The 18,604-nt window shown below is 40.9% G+C and overlaps 2 protein-coding genes across 28 annotated transcripts in view; one reads left to right on the forward strand and one right to left on the reverse strand.

Moving 5' to 3' along the window:
- RIMBP2 (RIMS binding protein 2) overlaps positions 1 to 1,398 on the forward strand; it is a 970,948-nt gene extending 969,550 nt beyond the window's left edge. For 6 of the 25 annotated variants that reach the window (XM_056533333.1, XM_056533398.1, XM_056533323.1 and 3 more), the window contains one exon: positions 211 to 1,398. In XM_056533333.1, the coding sequence (XP_056389308.1) occupies positions 211 to 399 (189 nt within the window). In that variant the 3' untranslated portion in view covers positions 400 to 1,398. The remainder of the gene's footprint in view (positions 1 to 210) is intronic. The other 19 variants (XM_056533376.1, XM_056533391.1, XM_056533349.1 and 16 more) reach the window with 10 other exon arrangements.
- A 13,220-nt stretch (positions 1,399 to 14,618) lies between these two features.
- The window catches only part of PIWIL1 (piwi like RNA-mediated gene silencing 1), a 394,474-nt gene continuing 390,488 nt past the window's right edge, over positions 14,619 to 18,604 (reverse strand). For all 3 annotated transcript variants that reach the window (XM_056533540.1, XM_056533559.1, XM_056533548.1), the window contains exons 20-21: positions 16,004 to 16,151; positions 14,619 to 15,914 (exon numbers count right to left, since the gene is read on the reverse strand). In XM_056533540.1, coding sequence (XP_056389515.1) covers positions 15,798 to 15,914; positions 16,004 to 16,151 — 265 coding nt within the window. In that variant the 3' untranslated portion in view covers positions 14,619 to 15,797. The remainder of the gene's footprint in view (positions 15,915 to 16,003; positions 16,152 to 18,604) is intronic.

Consider the following 18,604-nt stretch of genomic DNA (forward strand, 5'->3'; position numbering starts at 1 on the left):
TTTACGGCCATGACTGTGTGTGTATATGTATATATATTAATGTGAAATAAATGAAAGAATCTGAAAACATTTCAATTACATTGTAAAACATTGTTTAACTTTTGTAAAAGGATTCAACAGTAACTAGTTGTAGATCAATGGTAGGGTGTGTACTCGCAACATGATACAAAGTTTGCATCACTAAATAACTTTTGGCTATTTATTTTCTAGGCTCCATCCGAGAATGCAGGTACACCAAGGAGAGCACCTTCACCCACAGTTCATCTTCATTCCATGTCACCACCATCCTCCATGGGTTCAGGAAGCCCTATGAGAAGCAGAGATCGCGCATCAAAAAAGAAAAAAGGTCTGCTATCCAAAGGAAAAAAATTATTAAAAAAGCTTGGGGCTGTAAAATAAGTTACCTCCAACAAACATTCAACGTTACCTGAATTTTACATGTAAGGTAAATTAAGGCCTTGAGATTAAAAGGGTGCCAGGTCTTAAAAATTTTACAAAGCAACTCTTCCAACTGATTACAAACACAATTCAGAGATGGCTGTATATTTAATAAATAACCCACAAGGTAAAATGTGGCCCAATATTCAAGCTAGTTATTTGCAGCCTTGATGTTTTGCCTTACTTGATGCACAATGATTTCTATTGTTCAATAGATGTACAGAATATATTCTTTGTAGGTTTTGTGTGCATCCCGTTGTATTCTAATTGTATCATTGTGATTACAAAAAATCATTTAAGAAAATTAAAAGAAACAGGAAGTTCAGAATGTTAGATATTCCAGTAAACATGTATGTCAGCCCCCTCTCCCCTTGTTCTGCTCTTATAAATAACCTGTAACCATGCAACTGGTAACATTCACAGCCAAGTAAATCTCTTAGGTGTCCACTCTATCAGCTTAATGAGATGTGAAACAAACACATAATTTCAGATTGGCATCCTCAAATGTACCATTACTGCAAAAATCCCTGTTACTATTTTGTAAGTACAGTCCATTTGTAGGTTCTTTGTACTCTTTATACATGATTTTCAGACTGCCTTTCTTTTGTAAAATGAAGGTTTACAATTAAGCACTCCCCTCATTGTGTCTTCAAAATGTACATAACTGTAAAATAATGTTGTGCTAGAATGAAATTCAAGACTTATTGACCTAAAAGTGATTAAAGTGTTGTGTGGGTGTGTGCATGTGTACATTTGATGTGTAAATTATTTTATATAAATAAATTTGATATTTTGTACAAAGTATGTCATTACTTGTCTGAAAATACAGCTCTGGTCATCCTCCTGTTATTGGGTAGATACATTTTAGTCTGCAATATGGAACTAGAGTCTAATGGCCTAATATGAACGAATGCTAATTTTGAAGTTGTCATTTTTATTTTTGAACTCTCTTGCATTCTCCTGCAGTAAGCCCAAAAATGCTCTGTGCACTGCATGCAAATGCATCTTCAAGACTCCAGAGCTCTGCAAACTAATACAGCATGCAGCACACAGTCAGTGTGCAGGGTTTCTGTGAGAGAATACCAAAAAAGAAGATAAAAATTACACATTTAGAATCAACATCTTTCTGCCTTGAGCGGTTAAAATAGTTATTGGAACACAATCATTTCTTTTCAATAAATATATTTCCAAAGGTGCTATTGACATGAAATTTTCATCAGATATTGGTAACAACCCGAGTAATCCATACATACAAAGAAATCATAAGAAATAAGCTCAGAAATTAGGTCATGTCTAATAATGTGAAATGACACAGGGAAAAAGTATACAACAAGCTTACTGATATTTAATACTTTGTACAAAAGCCTTTTGTTGGTAGTGACAGATTTAAGATGCCTCGTGGCCTGTAAGCACACTCACCACACAAGACTTCATTGCTGAATAAAAGCAGATAAAAGTTTGCTGCACAGCATTTGGAAAAGCCAGTGAAATACTGGGAGAATATAGTGTGGTCAGTTGTGATCAAAATTGAACTGTTCGGATGCCATGCTATGTTTGGAGGAGAAACGACACTGCACATCACCCTAAAAAATACACCATATTCACATTGTAATTGGAGGTGTGAACATCATGGTGTTGGGTTGCTTTTCAGCAAATGATACTGGCAAACTGAACATGATAGAAGGAAGTATGAATGAGTAAATTTACAATCTTGACAAAAATCTGCTACCATAATGATGAAGATGAAATGAGGTATGAACGTTTCAGCAAGACAATGATCACACACACAGTCAAGGAAACTCACAAATGGATTCAAATAAAGAAAATACAGCTGCTAGAATGGCCCAGGCAATCACCTGACTTCAAGGTTCCATGGCCTTTTTCTATGAATCATGATCTTCAGTTCTTTCAGTAGATTTTCAAGGAAAATAAAGATTTGAAGACTGTTTGTGGAAGAATGGGTCAAAATCACAGTAATGCAATGCATGAGACTAGTTTCTCCATTTAGGAGGCATCTTGAAGCTGTCATTACCAACAAAGGCTTTTCTACGAAGTGTAAATTAAATATGAGTAAGCTTGTTCAATAACTCTTCTCTGTGTCATTTCACATAATGTAATTTCTGAGCTTCTCTGTATGTATGGATTACGTGGGTTGTTACTATGATCTGGTAAAAATTTCATGTCACAATATATATATTTAGTGAGAAAAATGGTGGCATTTTCAATACTTATTTCACCCACTTTATATAGCCAAAACAGTTGTTGGGAGGGAGGGGGATTTTCTCTAGTCCACACCAGTGTGCCCTAGATATGCACTGTATAATGCACTGGATTTGGGCATAAACCGTATGGTATGTTATGGTTTGAGTATTTTAAGATATAAACCTTGGGCCTTGTGACACATACTTAGTAAGGTACCATGCATCACCTTCATATGCCAATGATATCATGATAGATAGTGATAATAGCGAAGTATATACAGCACCCAATAGAGCTCTGTATGGCAGCACGTGCAGCCACACAGGACCCTGTGTGCTACCATATAGGCTTTCTGCTGAGTGTATGAGGCCTAAGGGATTTTTTTTCCTACTGATCGATTTAAACATTTGAGTAACAGATGCAGACAAAATGCAGAGATAGTAAAACTCCCAGGGCTCCCGCTGCACCCCCAGCAGAGAAGACGCGTTGTTTAAACAGCGCTCTGCTGCTTCTGTACGTCCGCTGGCTACATATTTTGCCCCTCGTGCTACTTTATTACCCCCCCTGTACCACAGTTTCCCTTTGATCACCCCCTGTGCCATTTTATTCCCCCTTTATTACCCTCTTTGTAAATTCATCACCCCATGCCATTTATTTACCCCTTTATCCCACCTGAGTCATTTCATCCCCTCTTTATCCCCCTGTGCCCTATCATTCCTCACTGAGAGGCTGTAAGCAGAGCCGCTGCTCACGGCCTCTCAAATAGTGAAGAGCAGTAGAATGTCAAACTCAAAAGGGTGGAGAGAAATAGAACAGGGGGTGGTAAAGATGGGGTGATGAATTTGCACAGAGGGTAATAAAGGGGAAACAAAATGGCACGGGGGGGGGATCAAGGAGAAATTATGTGGCACAGGGGTTCACGGAGGGGGGGAAGGAGTAATGAAGTGGCATTGGAGGGATCAAGAGGGTGAATAAAATGGCACAGTGGGGATTAAATGGTACAGGGGGGTGATTTAATGACACTGGAAGATTCTATTGTAATATCGCTTTTTATGGTCTTTTATAGGTAACTAGCTGAGTACCCGGCATTGCTCAGTTTTTCCTATTGCCAACAGGATCCTTGTGGGTGCAACCATCGCTGTATAAAAATAACACTATAAAAATTAAAACTGCATAAGCAATAAAATATAAACTTATCAGCCAATATTAAAAACGCTATTGATGATAACAATGCCCCAAAATATCATAGATCGCGCTGTCTTGCTATATTAACATTTTCTGTACAGTATGGTAATGCAACAGTTCTGTAAACGGTTCTGCAAATGGATTAGGTAGCAGTCATAGATCTTATAGCAACCATATGCTTCATAAAAAAGGGAAATTGAAAATAGAACAGTTTTGTAAATGTTTTCATATAGCAGTCATAGATCTTATAGCAGCCATATGCAGCCGCTTGGTACCATGTGCCTCTCACCCTCCCATGTTTGATCCGTGGTGGAAGCGCGGATATAGCCGCAGACTGGCCATAGGAGCAGAGCCCCTGCGTAGGGTGCAGATCTGCTGGAGTTTGCATCTCTCCGCCATGCGTCTCTCTTGCTAGGTAATTGAAGGTTGAGCAAGGAGACCTCCCGTAGTCAGTGTCCTGTCCGGTGGGGTCCGCGTGGCAGTGACGCTTGGCTATCTCAGAGTGGTAGCAACATTCTGGACCGGAGTTTGAGCAAGCAGCGGGGGCTTATAGTGATCAGTACAAGATTTTTATATATATATATATATATATATATATATATATATATACAGAAATTCAGAGTGGATACAGCACCAAATAGCTGAGGACTCAGGCTGGTAGATGGAGCAAGACTTTATTTGCCATCCATGTGCAACGTTTCGGCAATAAACTGCCTTTTTAAAGCATGCTTGAAAAAGGCAGTTTATTGCCGAAACGTTGCACATGGATGGCAAATAAAGTCTTGCTCCATCTACCAGCCTGAGTCCTCAGCTATTTGGTGCTGTATCCACTCTGAATTTCTGTATGCCTTTCCGGGTTGGCATTCCCGGATGATCACCTGCACATGCTGATTGGATCGGTGCTGTCTCTCCTCTTCACCCATATATATATATATATATATATATATATAATGTCAAATGCGTTTCAGATCGCCATAGGTTCCTTCCTCAGTGACAGCCTGTGGTGAGAACCTTGTGACTCACCACAGGCTAAATAAAAATCTATACAAATAATGGTATATATATATATATATATATATATATATATATATATATATAAATACACACACACACACAGTGGGGATCAAAAGTTTGGGCACCCCAGGTAAAAATGTGTATTAAAAAATGTGCATAAAGAAGCCAAGGAAAGATGGGAAAATCTCCAAAAGGCATCAAATTACAGATTAGACATTCTTATAATATGTCAACAAAAGTTAGATTTTATTTCCATCATTTACACTTTCAAAATAACAGAAAACAAAAAAATGCCATCTGCAAAAGTTTGGGCACCCTGCAGAGTTAATATCATGTACTGCCCCCTTTGGCAAGTATCACAGCTTGTAAGCACTTTTTCTAACCAGCCAAGAGTCTTTCAATTCATGTTTCAGGTATCTTTGCCCATTCTTCCTTACAAAAGTCTTCCAGTTATTTGAGATTTCTGAGCTGATTGTCACGCACTGCCCTTTTAAGGTCTATCCACAGATGTTCAATTATGTTGAGGTCAGGAGATTGTGAAGGCCATGGCAAAACCTTCAGTTTACGTCTCTTGATGTAATCCCCCGTGGATTTCGAGGTGTGTTTAAGATAATTATCCATTTGTAGAAGCCATCCTCTCTTTAACTTCAGCTTTTTCACAGATGGTATCAAGTTAGCATCCAAAATTTGCTGAAATTTTATTTAATCAATTTTTCCTTCTACTCGTGAGATGTTCCTTGTGCCACTGGCTGCAAAACAACCTCAACGCATGATTGATCCACCCCCACGCTTAACAGTTGGACAGAGGTTCTTTTCATTAAATTCTGTTCCCCTTCTTCATTCCGGTCAAAAAGTTCAATTTTAACCTCATCGGTCCACAGAACTTGTTTCCAAAATGCATCAGGCTTGTCTATATGTTCATTTGCAAAGTTAAAACGTTGATTTTTGTGGTGAGGACGTAGAAGAGGTTTTCTTTTGATGACTCTTCCATAAAGACCATTTTTGTACAAGTATCTCTTTATAGTGGAATAGTGTACCACAACTCCAATGTCTGCCAGATCTTTCTGTAGGGATTGTGCAGTCAAACGTGGGTTTTGAATTGTTTTTCTCACAATCCTGGGAGCCATTCTGTCTGATATTTTCTTGGTCTTCCAGATCTTGCATTAATTTCCACTGTTCCTGATGACTGCCATTTCATAATTACATTCCGAACAGAGGATATTGACACCTGAAAACCTTTTGCTATCTTCTTATAGCCTTCTCCAACTTTGTGAGCGTCAACTATTTTCAGTTTCAGATTTGTAGACAACTGCTTAGAAGAATCCATGGTGCTGATTGTTGGGGCAAGGTCAGATTAGTCTGGGCATTTAAAACCTTTGAGATTGACATTACCTGGTCTTCCCAAATGATGATTGAGAACAATCCATGACACTGGCAGATCTAAGCTTTGCAAAGGGGCAGTGCATGCTATAAATTCTGCAGGGTGCCCAAACTTTTGCAGACACCATTTTTTTGTTTTGTGTTATTTTGAAAGTGAATGTCTAATCTGTAATTGGATGCCTTTTGGAGATTTTTCCATCTTTCCTTGGCTTCTTTAAGCACATTAATACAAATTTTTACCTGGAGTGCCCAAACTTTTGATCCCTACTGTATATATATATATATATATATATATATATAAATATAATTATTATAGCCGATGCTATGCACCTCTCACCTGTCCACTCGGGGACTGCAACATCAGGGGCTGCCTAGTGTAAGCTAATGGTTCCATCCCCAACGCTGTCAGGTGAAAGGTGCATAGCACTGGTGTATTATATTACTTATTGGCCTGACTCGGCACGACTATAAGGGTGAACGGTACTAAACACTGGCTTGTCAGTTGGAGAGTGTTTAACCCCTTAAGGACACATGACGTTCTCATACGTCTCCATTTCCGAGTCCTTAAGGACACATGACGTATGAGAACGTCATGTGTTTTACCGGCCCCCCGCAACCATCTGGAGCGGAGCCGGTGCCCGATGCCTGCTGAAATATTTCAGCAGGCATCGGGGCATATCGCCCAGGGGGGTCATGATGACCCCCCATGTCGGCGATGGCCGCAGATCGATGGACAATTCAGTCCAGCGATCTGAGGCGGATTCCGGGTCAATCGGGTCTCCAGTGACCCAGAATTATTGGCTGATCGGGGCCGTCAGAGACGGCCCCGAACAGCCTCACGATCGCCCTGATTCGTCGGCCGGATTCCCGGCCGACCAATCAGGGCGCCTGCTGCGGGTGTCACTCCCGCAACCCACTCCGCCCCTCTTCCGGAGGACGTGAGCGGGACGTGCACCCCGGGTGCTGGGGACCCTCGATCCCCGGCGTCCCTGTTGGGATCGGGGCCCCAGGAGCAGCGACGGCGGCAGCGACGACGAGGGACTGACCTGCGCGGCGAGGATCGTTGGAGGTGAGTGACAGCCTCCTGCTGTTGCTTAGCAACAGCTCCCAGCATGCAACAAGGGCATGCTGGGAGATGTAGTTATGCAACAGCAGGAGGCAGACCACCACAACTCCCAGCATTCCCTTATGGGCATGCTGGGACTTGTAGTTTTGCAACAGCTGGAGGTACATTCTTTCTATGGAAAAGTGTACCTTCAGCTGTTGTATAACTACAACTCCCAGCTTGCACAATCAGCTAAAGTGCATGCTGGGAGTTGTAGTGGTGCATCTGGTGGTTGCATAACTACAACTCCCAGCATGCCTGTTGGCTGTCGGTGACTGCTGGGAGTTGTAGTTTTGCAACAGCTGAAGGCACACTGAGTTAAGTAGCAAACCAGTGTGTCTCCAGCTGTTGCATAACTACAATCCCCAGCCAATGTAGTATGCCTCCAGCTGTTGCATAACTACAAGACCCAGCATGCCCTTCCGCTGTCCGTACATGCTGGGGGTTGTAGCTTTTGCAACAGCTGAAGGCACACTGGTTGCAAATCACTGAGTTTGTTACCAAACTCGGTGCTTCACAACTAGTGTGCCTCCAGCTGTTGCAAAACTACAACTCCCAGCATGCACTGATAGACCGTACATGCTGGGAGTTGTAGTTTTGCAACAGCTGGATGTCCGTCCGTCCCCCCCCCAATGTGAATGTACAGGGTACACTCACATGGGCGGAGGATTACAGTAAGTATCCGGCTGCAAGTTTGAGGTGCGGCAACATTTCTGCCGCAGCTCAAACTGCCAGCAAGAAACTACTGTGAACCCCCCGCCCGTGCGACTGTACTCTAAAAACACTACACTGCACTAACACAAAATAAAAAGTAAAAAACACTACATATACACATACCCCTACACAGCCCCCCTCCCCAATAAAAATGAAAAACGTCTGGTACGCCACTGTTTCCAAAACGGAGCCTCCAGCGGTTGCAAAACTACAACTCCCAGCATGCAATGATAGACCGTACATGCTGGGAGTTGTAGTTTTGCAACAGCTGGATGCCTCCCCCCCCCAATGTGAACGTACAGGGTACACTCACATGGGCGGAGGATTACAGTGTAAAGTAAACAGGATTACAGTAAAGTATCCGGCTGCAAGTTTGAACTGCGTCAAATTTTCGGCCGCAGCTCAAACTGCCAGCGAGAAACTACTGTGAACCCCCGCCCGTGCGACTGTACCCTAAAAACACTACACTGCACTAACACAAAATAAAATAAAAAACACTACGTATACACATACCCCTACACAGCCCCCCTCCCCTCCCCAATAAAAATGAAAAACGTCTGGTACGCCACTGTTTCCAAAACGGAGCCTCCAGCTGTTGCAAAACAACTACTCCCAGTATTGCCAGATAGCCGTTGACTGTCTAGGCATGCTGGGAGTTTTACAACAGCTGGAGGCACCCTGTTTGGGAATCACTGGTGTAGAATACCCCTATGCAAGTCCCTAATTTAGGCCTCAAATGTGCATGGCGCTCTCACTTTGGAGCCCTGTCGTATTTCAAGGCAACAGTTTAGGGTCACATATGGGGTATCGCCGTACTCGGGAGAAATTGCCTAACAAATTTTGGGGTGTATTTTCTGCTATTACCCTTTTTAAAAATGTAAAATTTTTGGGAAACCAAGCATTTTAGGTAAAAAAAAATATATATTTTTTTTACATATGCAAAAGTCGTGAAACACCTGTAGGGTATTAAGGTTCACATTACCCCTTGTTACGTTCCCCGAGGGGTCTAGTTTCCAAAATGGTATGCCATGTTTTTTTTTTTGCTGTTCTGGCACCATAGGGGCTTCCTAAATGCGGCATACCCCCAGAGCAAAATTTGCTTTCAAAAAGCCAAATGTGACTGCTTCTCTTCTGAGACCTGTAGTGCGCCAGCAGAGCACTTTTCACCCCCATGCGAGGTGTTTTCTGTATCGGGAGAAATTGGGCTTCAAATTTTGGGGGGTATTTTCTGCTATTACCCTTTTTAAAAATGTAAAATTTTTGGGAAACCAAGCATTTTAGGTAAAAAATATATATATATTTTTTACATATGCAAAAGTCGTGAATCACCTGTGGGGTATTAAGGTTCACTTTACCCCTTGTTACGTTCCCTGAGGGGTCTAGTTTCCAAAATGGTATGCCATGTGTTTTTGTTTGCTGTCCTGGCACCATAGGGGCTTCCTAAATGCGGCATGCCCCCCAAAAACCATTTGTCGCTCCTTCCTTTCTGAGCCCTCTACTGCGCCCACCGAACAATTAACATAGACATATGAGGTATGTGCTTACTCGAGAGAAATTGGGTTTCAAATACAAGTAAAAATTTTCTCCTTTTTACCCCTTGCAAAAATTCAAAAATTGGGTCTACAAGAACATGCGAGTGTAAAAAATGAAGATTTTGAATTTTCTCCTTCACTTTGCTGCTATTCCTGTGAAACACCTAAAGGGTTAATACACTTACTGAATGTCATTTTGAATACTTTGGGGGGTGTAGTTTTTATAATAGGGTCTTTTATGTGGTATTTCTAATATGAAGACCCTTCAAATCCACTTCAAAACTGAACTGGTCCCTGAAAAATAGTGAGTTTGAAAATTTTGTGAAAAATTTCAAAATTGCTGCTGAACTTTGAAGCCCTCTGGTGTCTTCCAAAAGTAAAAACTCATACATTTTATGATGCAAACATAAAGTAGACATATTGTATATGTGAACCCAAAAAATATATATTTTGAATATCCATTTTCCTTACAAGCAGAGAGCTTCAAAGTTAGAAAAATGCTAAATTTTCATTTTTTTCATAAAATTTGGGTATTTTTCACCAAGAAAGGATGCAAGTTACCATAAAATTTTACCACTAAGTTAAAGTAGAATATGTCACAAAAAAAAACAATCTAGGAATCAGAATGATAACTAAAAGCATTCCAGAGTTATTAATGTTTAAAGTGACAGTGGTCAGAATTGCAAAAAACGCTCCGGTCCTTAAGGTGTAAAATGGCGTGGTCCTTAAGGGGTTAATGTTATAGACATTAAAAACACCACTTATAAGAACTCATACCAATTTCCAATGTCAAAGACTTTATGGAAATTTACTCTGGTGGAAAACATTTTTTTTTTTTTTTAAATCAACTGGTGCCAGAAAGTTATTTTTAACTTATACATTATTTGTTAATCACTTCCATTTAAAACACTTAATCCTTTTAGGAGTTATCAGCTGCTGTATGTTCCAGAGGAAGTTCTTTTCTTTTTGAATTTCTTTTCTGTCTGACCAGTGTTCTCTGCTGACACCTCTGCTCATGTCAGGAACTGTCTAGAGCAGGATAGGGTTGCTATGGGGATTTGCTCCCGCTTTGGACAGTTCCTGACATGGACAGAGGTGTCAGCAGTGAGCACTGTGGTAAGACAGAAAGGAAATTCAAAAAGAAAAGAACTTCCTCTGGAACATACAGCAGCTGATAACTATTGGAAGGATTAAGATTTTTAAATGGAAGTATTTTACAGATCTGTGTAACTTTCAGGCACCAGTTAATGAAAAAAAATAAATAAATATATATATATATATATATATATATATATATATATATATATTATATATATATATATATTCTTTGGCACAGTTTGATCTGCAGTCTATATCTGTAAAACGGCCAATAAAGAGTATATGCCGAACATACAGTTGTGGGGACTATCTGACATACACTTCTGTTAATCATCATACAGGATGGACTATGTGGACATTGAATCAAAATAACCCATATACTGTCTGCTAAATATTGCCCTAATTTATTTTTGGTGAATCTCTTCACAAAAAAGTTATCCTTATTGTATTGTATAACCAAAATAGGCAACAGATGCTAATGTATTATATACTTATAAGGTGGTCATAATAATTAGATTTTTATATAAACTATAATTTTATATATTTATATTTTAGTCTGTGGTGAGTTACAAGGGCTTTGTAGGCGCAGATTTCTCCAGAGATAGCAGGCAAAAAGATATATTTAAATTCAAATATATTTTATTAAGAAGACCAATGACGCGTTTCAGATACGACCCTTCCTCAGATTGTTATAACATAACAGAGTTCTGAGGGTATATATACACAAACTCAGAAAAAAACGCCAAATTTAGGCGGGTGCAATTAATTAGCATAATGAATAAAAACAAGAATACATAAAAATAAACTGAATAATGGTAAAAATTATGATGCTGGGAAACAAGTAACAGATTGCTAAATGAAAAGAATGGATTTTAGATGAAAAATAAGGAATAAATCATAAAAGAATTCACGGAATAAACAGAAGTAATGTTTCGGAACAGTGATGTGGAGGCTTGACCCGCACGCCAATGGAATAGCATCTCGTATTTCAACAACACGAGAATGAGGCTTGAAGTATTCAGCTTTCCAGGGTGCAGAATACAGATCATTGTTCAACATAGCGGAAAAAAGAAAAAACAGAATTAAGTGACCATAAAAATGATGAGTGGCATAAACAATACTTCAATTGAATCTTAGAACTGATGAAAATAAATGCATGAGATATTGCTGATTGATGCATTGTGTTAGGGAATTGTGTTTGTATCTCCCGGCTATAACCAATACGGCAATGCATCAAACACAGTTCCCTACACAATGCATCAATCGGCAATATCTCATGCATTTATTTTCATCAGTTCTAAGATTCAATTGAAGTATTGTTTATGCCACTCATCATTTTTATGGTCATTTAATTCAGTTTTTCCTTTTTTCCGCTATTTTGAACAATGATCTGTATTCTGCACCCTGGAAAGCCGAATACTTCAAGCCTCATTCTCGAGTTGTTGAAATACAAGATGCTATTCCATTGGCGTGTGGGTCAAGCCTCCACACTGTTCCGAAACATCACTTCCGTTTATTCCGTGAATTCTTTTATGATGTATTCCTTATTTTTCATCTAAAATCCGTTCTTTTCATTTAGTAATCTGTTACTTGTTCCCCAGCATCCTAATTTTTTTACCATTATTCTGTTTATTTTTATGTATTGTTTTTATTCGATATGTTAATTGCACCCGCCTAATTTTGGCATTTTTTTTCTGAGTTTGTTCGTGTATATATACCCTCTCAGAACTCTGTTATGTTATACCAATCTGAGGAAGGGTCGTACCTGAAACGTATCATTGGACTTCTTAATAAAAGATATTTGAATTTAAATATATCTTTTTGCCTGCTATCTCTGGAGAAATCTGCGCCTACAGGTTTTTTTTTAATCCACTTCCTTACAGCACTATTTGTGGACGGATTACAGCCTCCATCCATCACCCCACGGCATCGCACCCTCTACGAGAACTGGCACCTTTTCACCCACAAATTTGCGTTACATGCGCAAATCTTTTGCGTTCCTTTCCAGGTGAGCACAAAACTATCCACTTCCATTCATTTGACTGTCTAAAAGATTTTTAGCGCCCTGTGTGGTTTTTTTTCCTTTCTTCCTTTTACAAGGGCTCTGTGGCTTACTAAGCTGTGTTCTTGCATGAATGTACAGATATCGGAAAGTATTTTATAGGAACATGGGCAGAAGAGTTGCAGGTATTGGACTATTAAGTCCCCCAATACCACCTCAATATATACAATAAGATTAAAACTAGAACCATATTGGGGGGAGATTTATCAAAACCAGTGGAAAGGAAAATTTGCCCATAGCATCTACCAATAAGATCCCTTTCATTTTGCAGAGGCCTTGTTAAAAATCAAAGGAGCAATATAATTGGTTGTTATGGGCAACTTTTCCTCTGCACAAGTTTTGATAAATCACCCCCCATAGTTGTTTAAAACTTGCCTTACAAAGTCTTTATAAGGCTGGTGTTATGGTAAAGGAGTAGTACACTGTAGAACAACTTATCTCCTAAGGATAGGGGATAAGTTTCAGCACATGGGGGGGTCCCAACAGCTGGGGCCCCCAGCTTGCTGGCCAGAGCATGTGCCACAAAGTGGCGTCCGAAACGCCCCCTTAATACAGCCCTATCGGGCACCACTTTGTGCGGTGGTCGGCATGTGCTCTCTGGCCAGTGAGCCGGGGGCCCCCAGCGCGATCTGAAACTTATCCCCCTCCTTAGGAGAGGGGATAAGTTGTTCTACACTGGACTTTCCTTTAATGGACTGCACTGTTTAAGAAGGCAGTTTTATGCCTCTGGATTCGAGATTAAGGTGCAGTAGAGATAGGGTATGTTGACACAGCGTATTTTTTGCAAAATGTCCGCCCAGAAACTTTTAGGAGGACAATCCGCAGACCGCGTGCAATGGCAAAACAAGGCAGCATTGATACTGCTCGGAAAATGTGCCATCTCAAATAGATGTCAATGCATTTTCGAGCTGAATCCACTAATAGAGTTGATAGATACTCCAATTATTTCTGTGGAGGCCTGATTTTGAATTTCCACACCTGTGCCTTGTACACAGTGCAGCAGAATCTCATTGAAATCAATGGGAGCCTGCTGCAACAGAATATCCAAGAAGAATATTTCCACCAGCTTCTGTTCTGAAATTCATTAGAGGCAGCTCCCCATCTCTACCTCCACTTCAGCCTAAGAGCTGTTAACGCTCAGTAAAAACCACCTTGGGATATTGATGTCTTTTTATTTTTCCTTAATAATGTACGGATGTTTGGTAAATTTGTAAAATCTAAATAAGATTTATTATTATAAAAAAAAAAATAACACCTGGGGATGCTCATCAAGAAATTTAAGAGCTTCCTAGGTGATGGCTCCCAGTGGGCAACAGTAACATGTAAGACAATGGCCTTTGGGAGCTTCAAAAAGAAACCAGGTGAGACTTGTATGATGTATTGGAGACAGTCAAATAGGAACACTGTATCATGTTTAGTTAGACAAGCAGTATTGATTTTGTATGTTATGTGCACTGTATGAAGAAAAAAAAAACTGTCTGTGGTGAATTTTAAACCTTAAACTACTGTGTTGGAGTGAGGTGTGAAATGTGTCACATGTCTCAACCCGAAGACTGCAATTCCTATGTGTCAATGATCCCGGGGTTTGTTACAGTACTTACACGGCCAATGCCCAGTCACTTTACCACATCTACCATCCACATGAGTCTTAGACAAAAATGTTTCAGATTTTTTGTCTCACGGATAGCAACCAATTACAGCTTAGCTTTCATTTCTCTAATTGCTCATGAAAGATGATTGGTTACTATGGGCAAATCAGACACTTTTTTTTGTCTCAGATTGATAAATCTGGGACAATATCTACAGAAATCACCTGACATTAAGACCATAAAAACTATGAAGCAATTTCAAATGTTTACTCAAATTTGACCTAAATTAATAGAAACACCAATGCACGTAGAATGTTTTAATGAACCACCTTTATACTAAACACAGTAACATAATAAAGTACATTTAACAAACTGTAAATCAACAGAAATCTTTATAAAAACAAACCTATTAAGCTATAAACACTGGTGATTCAAGCCTCTTACTGTTCACATTTCTAAGCTTCTCATGCATAATCTGTGGAGATGAGATACTGTCTTCTAGTTCATGCTGTTTTTCATAGCATTCTCCTTTAACTCCTATAAAACTTAACACAAATCTATCTGCTGAGAGGGAAACAAAATGATGATCCTTTGGGCCACATTCAGATCATGATTACGCCATAGCTGACTGGTATACAGTCGACATCTTATCAAATAGGAATGCTGAAGTATATAGGCATGTATCGCCAACAGCCCATTTCACTTTAAAGGTGTACTCTGCTGAAAAACATCTTATCCCCTAGCCAAAGCATAGGGAATAAGATGTTTGATCGCGGCACCCCAGTCATCCGTGCATGAAGCGAACTACACTCTGTGCCGGATAAATTCCGACTACAGCCGCCACGTCCTCTCCCATGGACATAAATGGAGGGGGCGTGACATCACTAACACAGAAGCTCCAAGCTTCCGTGTTCCAGACGCTGCCGCTCCAGGCCCGGAGATCGCGGAAGTCCCCAGCGGCAGGACTCCTGCGATCAGACATCTTATACTCTATCCTTGGATATGGGATAAGATGCTTTTTGGCAGAGTACCCCTTTAATGGTCCAAATGTAGTCAACAAGTGATGTTTGGACCATTACCCTCAGGTATACATTTATTTAGCAAAGCAGACAACTCTTCTGAGTCCGGCAAAGTAAATAAATACTTGTGTGAAATTGTTCAAACATAGACGCTAGTAGATTAAGCATGGTCCATTAAAGCAAATGGGACCGCTGATATCGCACATCAGCATCCTGCTTGACAGGATGCTGATGTATACCAGTCATGAATGGTCAAAATACAGTCCAAAATAAACACCAAATGCTTTCCAAAATACTGTGTGTGTACCTATCTTGAGATGCTATTAAGAAAAACATAGCTGTTATAGATACATACAGTATCAGTTTTTTTCCCCCAACTTCATTAAGAGCAGCTGTGATAACATAGAAACCTAAGGTATAACTTTAGCTCAATAGAAATTGCAAGCAAGTTCTACAATTAATTTACAGGTAGAACAATCGATCAGCAAGTGACAGATGTGGCTCTTTGTGTATACTCTGTCCAACCAAAAATGCCAACTTATGAGCATACTGGCAAGGTGCAGGAACTCTGATAACTCCCTGTGGGGGAAAAAAAAAAAATGTAATTGTCACTTATGTTATAACATGTACTATATCTTATAACACCAGAAACAAGGTTATATACTCACAGGCCAGTTGTAATATAGATGGCAAAGTTTGTATGTCAGTCTCTGCATGTAGTCAGGTTTCAAGTTATTTTTGTCGTACACAACATTGTAGTGAGTAGGAGAGACTGTGCCTTGTCTCACAGATTGACTGATAATGAAAAAGTCATACCTAAAGCAGAAAGGCATAAAATTAACATAAACCGGAAGATTTATCAAAACCTGTGCAGGGAAGAGTTGACCAGTTGCCCATAACAATCAAATTGCTTCTTTTTTTTCAGGCCTTCATATACATATATATATATATATATATATATATATATTTTCTTTTTTATTTTTATTTATTAACCCCTTAACTCCTTGGGGACGGAGGGCGTATGGATACGCCCTCGCGTCCCCTCACATAAGGGTGGAAGGCGTACGCCCTCCGCATTTCCGGTCAGTGCCGCTTGCCGGGCAGTGATTGGACTGGGATGACTGCTGATATCGTGCCAATGCCTAGGGGGGTCCTGACCCCCCCCCCCATGTCAGCGATTGCCGCAAATCGCCGGTTGGGTGACACGATCGCCCGACAACTCAGACCATCCTAAAGGATAGGAGCGAGGTGGCAGTGTTGCCACCTCCTCCTTTCCCCTGCTGTTTAAAGTTAATTTCCCCTGCCGATCGAAGTCCTGGCAGACCGGCGGTGCCATCTCCGAGCAGCAGCGGCCGGAAAGTGCGGTGGTGGAGAAGGCTGCAGTGAAGATCGTGGTAAGAGATCTTCACTGTGGCCTTCTAAAAGCTGCAAAACTACAACTCCCAGCATGCCCAGACATCCAAAGGCTGTCTGGGCACGCTGGGAGTTGTAGTTTTGCAACATCTGGAGGGCCACAGTTTGGAGACCACTGTGTAGTGGTCTCTAAACTGTAGTCCTCCAGATGTTGCAAAACTAAAACTTTCAGCATGCACTGACTGTCTGGGCATGCTGGGAGTTGTAGTTTTGCAACATCTGGAGGACTACAGTTTAGAGACCACTACACAGTGGTCTCCAAACTGTGGCCCTCCAGATGTTGCAAAACTACAATTCCCAGACAGTTAGGGATGCTGGGCGTGTAGTTCTGCAATATCTGGCCCTTCAGATGTTGCATAACTACAACTCCCATCATGCCTGGACAGTCTGGGCATGCTTGGAGTTGTAGTTTTGCAACATTTGGAGGGCCACAGTTTGGAGACCACTACTTTGCGGTCTCCAAACTGTTCTTACCCAGTTGTTGCATAACTACAGCTCCTAGCATGCCCAGACTGTCCAGGCATGCTGGGAGTTCTAGTTCTGCAACATCTGAAGGGCCAGATATTGCAGAACTACACTCGCAGCATCCCTGACTGTCTGGGCATGCTGGGAATTGTAGTTTTGCAACAGCTGTAGGCACACTGGTTGTGAAACACTGAGCTGGAGTGGTTCCTAACCCAGTGATTCACACCCGTGTGCCTCCAGCTGTTGTGAAACTACAACTCCCAGCATGTATGGTCTGTCCCAATGTGAATATACAAGGTACATTCACACGGGCAAGTTTACAGTGGGTCCCCTTCTACAAGTTTGAGCTGTGGCAAATTTTCCGCTGCAGCTCAAATTCACTGACAGAGACCGTACATGCTGGGAGTTGTAGTTTTGCAACAGCTGGAGGCACACAGGTTGGAATCACTGAGCTAGAGTCTGTTTCTTAACTCAGTGGTTCCCCACCAGTGTACCTCCAGCTGTTTCAAAACTACAACTCCCAGCATGTATGGTCTGTCCCAATGTGAATGTACAAGGTACATTCACACGGGCAAGTTTACAGTGGGTCTCCTTCTACAAGTTTGAGCTGTGGCAAATTTTCCGCTGCAGCTCAAACTCCCAGCGGAAAACTCACTGTGAACCCAACCGTGTGAATGTACCCTAAAAACACTGCAAGCAATGGATGTAGTATAACATAGATATGCCTGGGTTGTTGTACTGATTTTACTCGAGCCGTGAATAAAGTTGGATTTATACTACACTGGATCATTTCTTCTTTTGCTTCAACCCTAAAAACACTACATTACACTAACACAAAATAAAACACTACATATACACCCCCTTACACGTCCATCCCCCCTCCCAATAAAAATGGAAAATGTCTCATACAGCAGTGTTTCCTAAACAGAGCCTCCAGCTGTTGCAAAACAACAACTCCCAGTATTGCCGCACAGCCATTGACTGTCCTGACAAGCTGGGAGTCTTGCAACAGCTCGGGCACCCTGTTTGGGAAACACTGCAGTAGGGATTTGGTGGAGATAAGCCCCATCCTTGTATCCGGTTCCGCCCCTATTGCAAATCCTCATTTAGGCCTCAAATGCAAATGGTGCTCTCTCACTTCGGAGCCCTGTCGTATTTCAAGGCAACAGTTTAGGGCCACCTATGGGGTATTTCCGTATTCAGGAGAAATTGCGTTACAAATTTTGGGGGGATTTTTCATCTTTTACTCCTTATGAAAAGGTAATGTTGGGGGCTACACCAGCATGTTAGTGTAAAAAAATTTAACTTTTTACACTAACATGCTGGTGTTGCATTATACTTTTCATTTTCACACGAGGTAAAAGGAGAAAAAGACCTCCAAATTCTCTAAC

Source organism: Hyla sarda, chromosome 1 (assembly GCF_029499605.1).
Source record: "Hyla sarda isolate aHylSar1 chromosome 1, aHylSar1.hap1, whole genome shotgun sequence".
Taxonomy (NCBI): Eukaryota; Metazoa; Chordata; class Amphibia; order Anura; family Hylidae; genus Hyla; species Hyla sarda.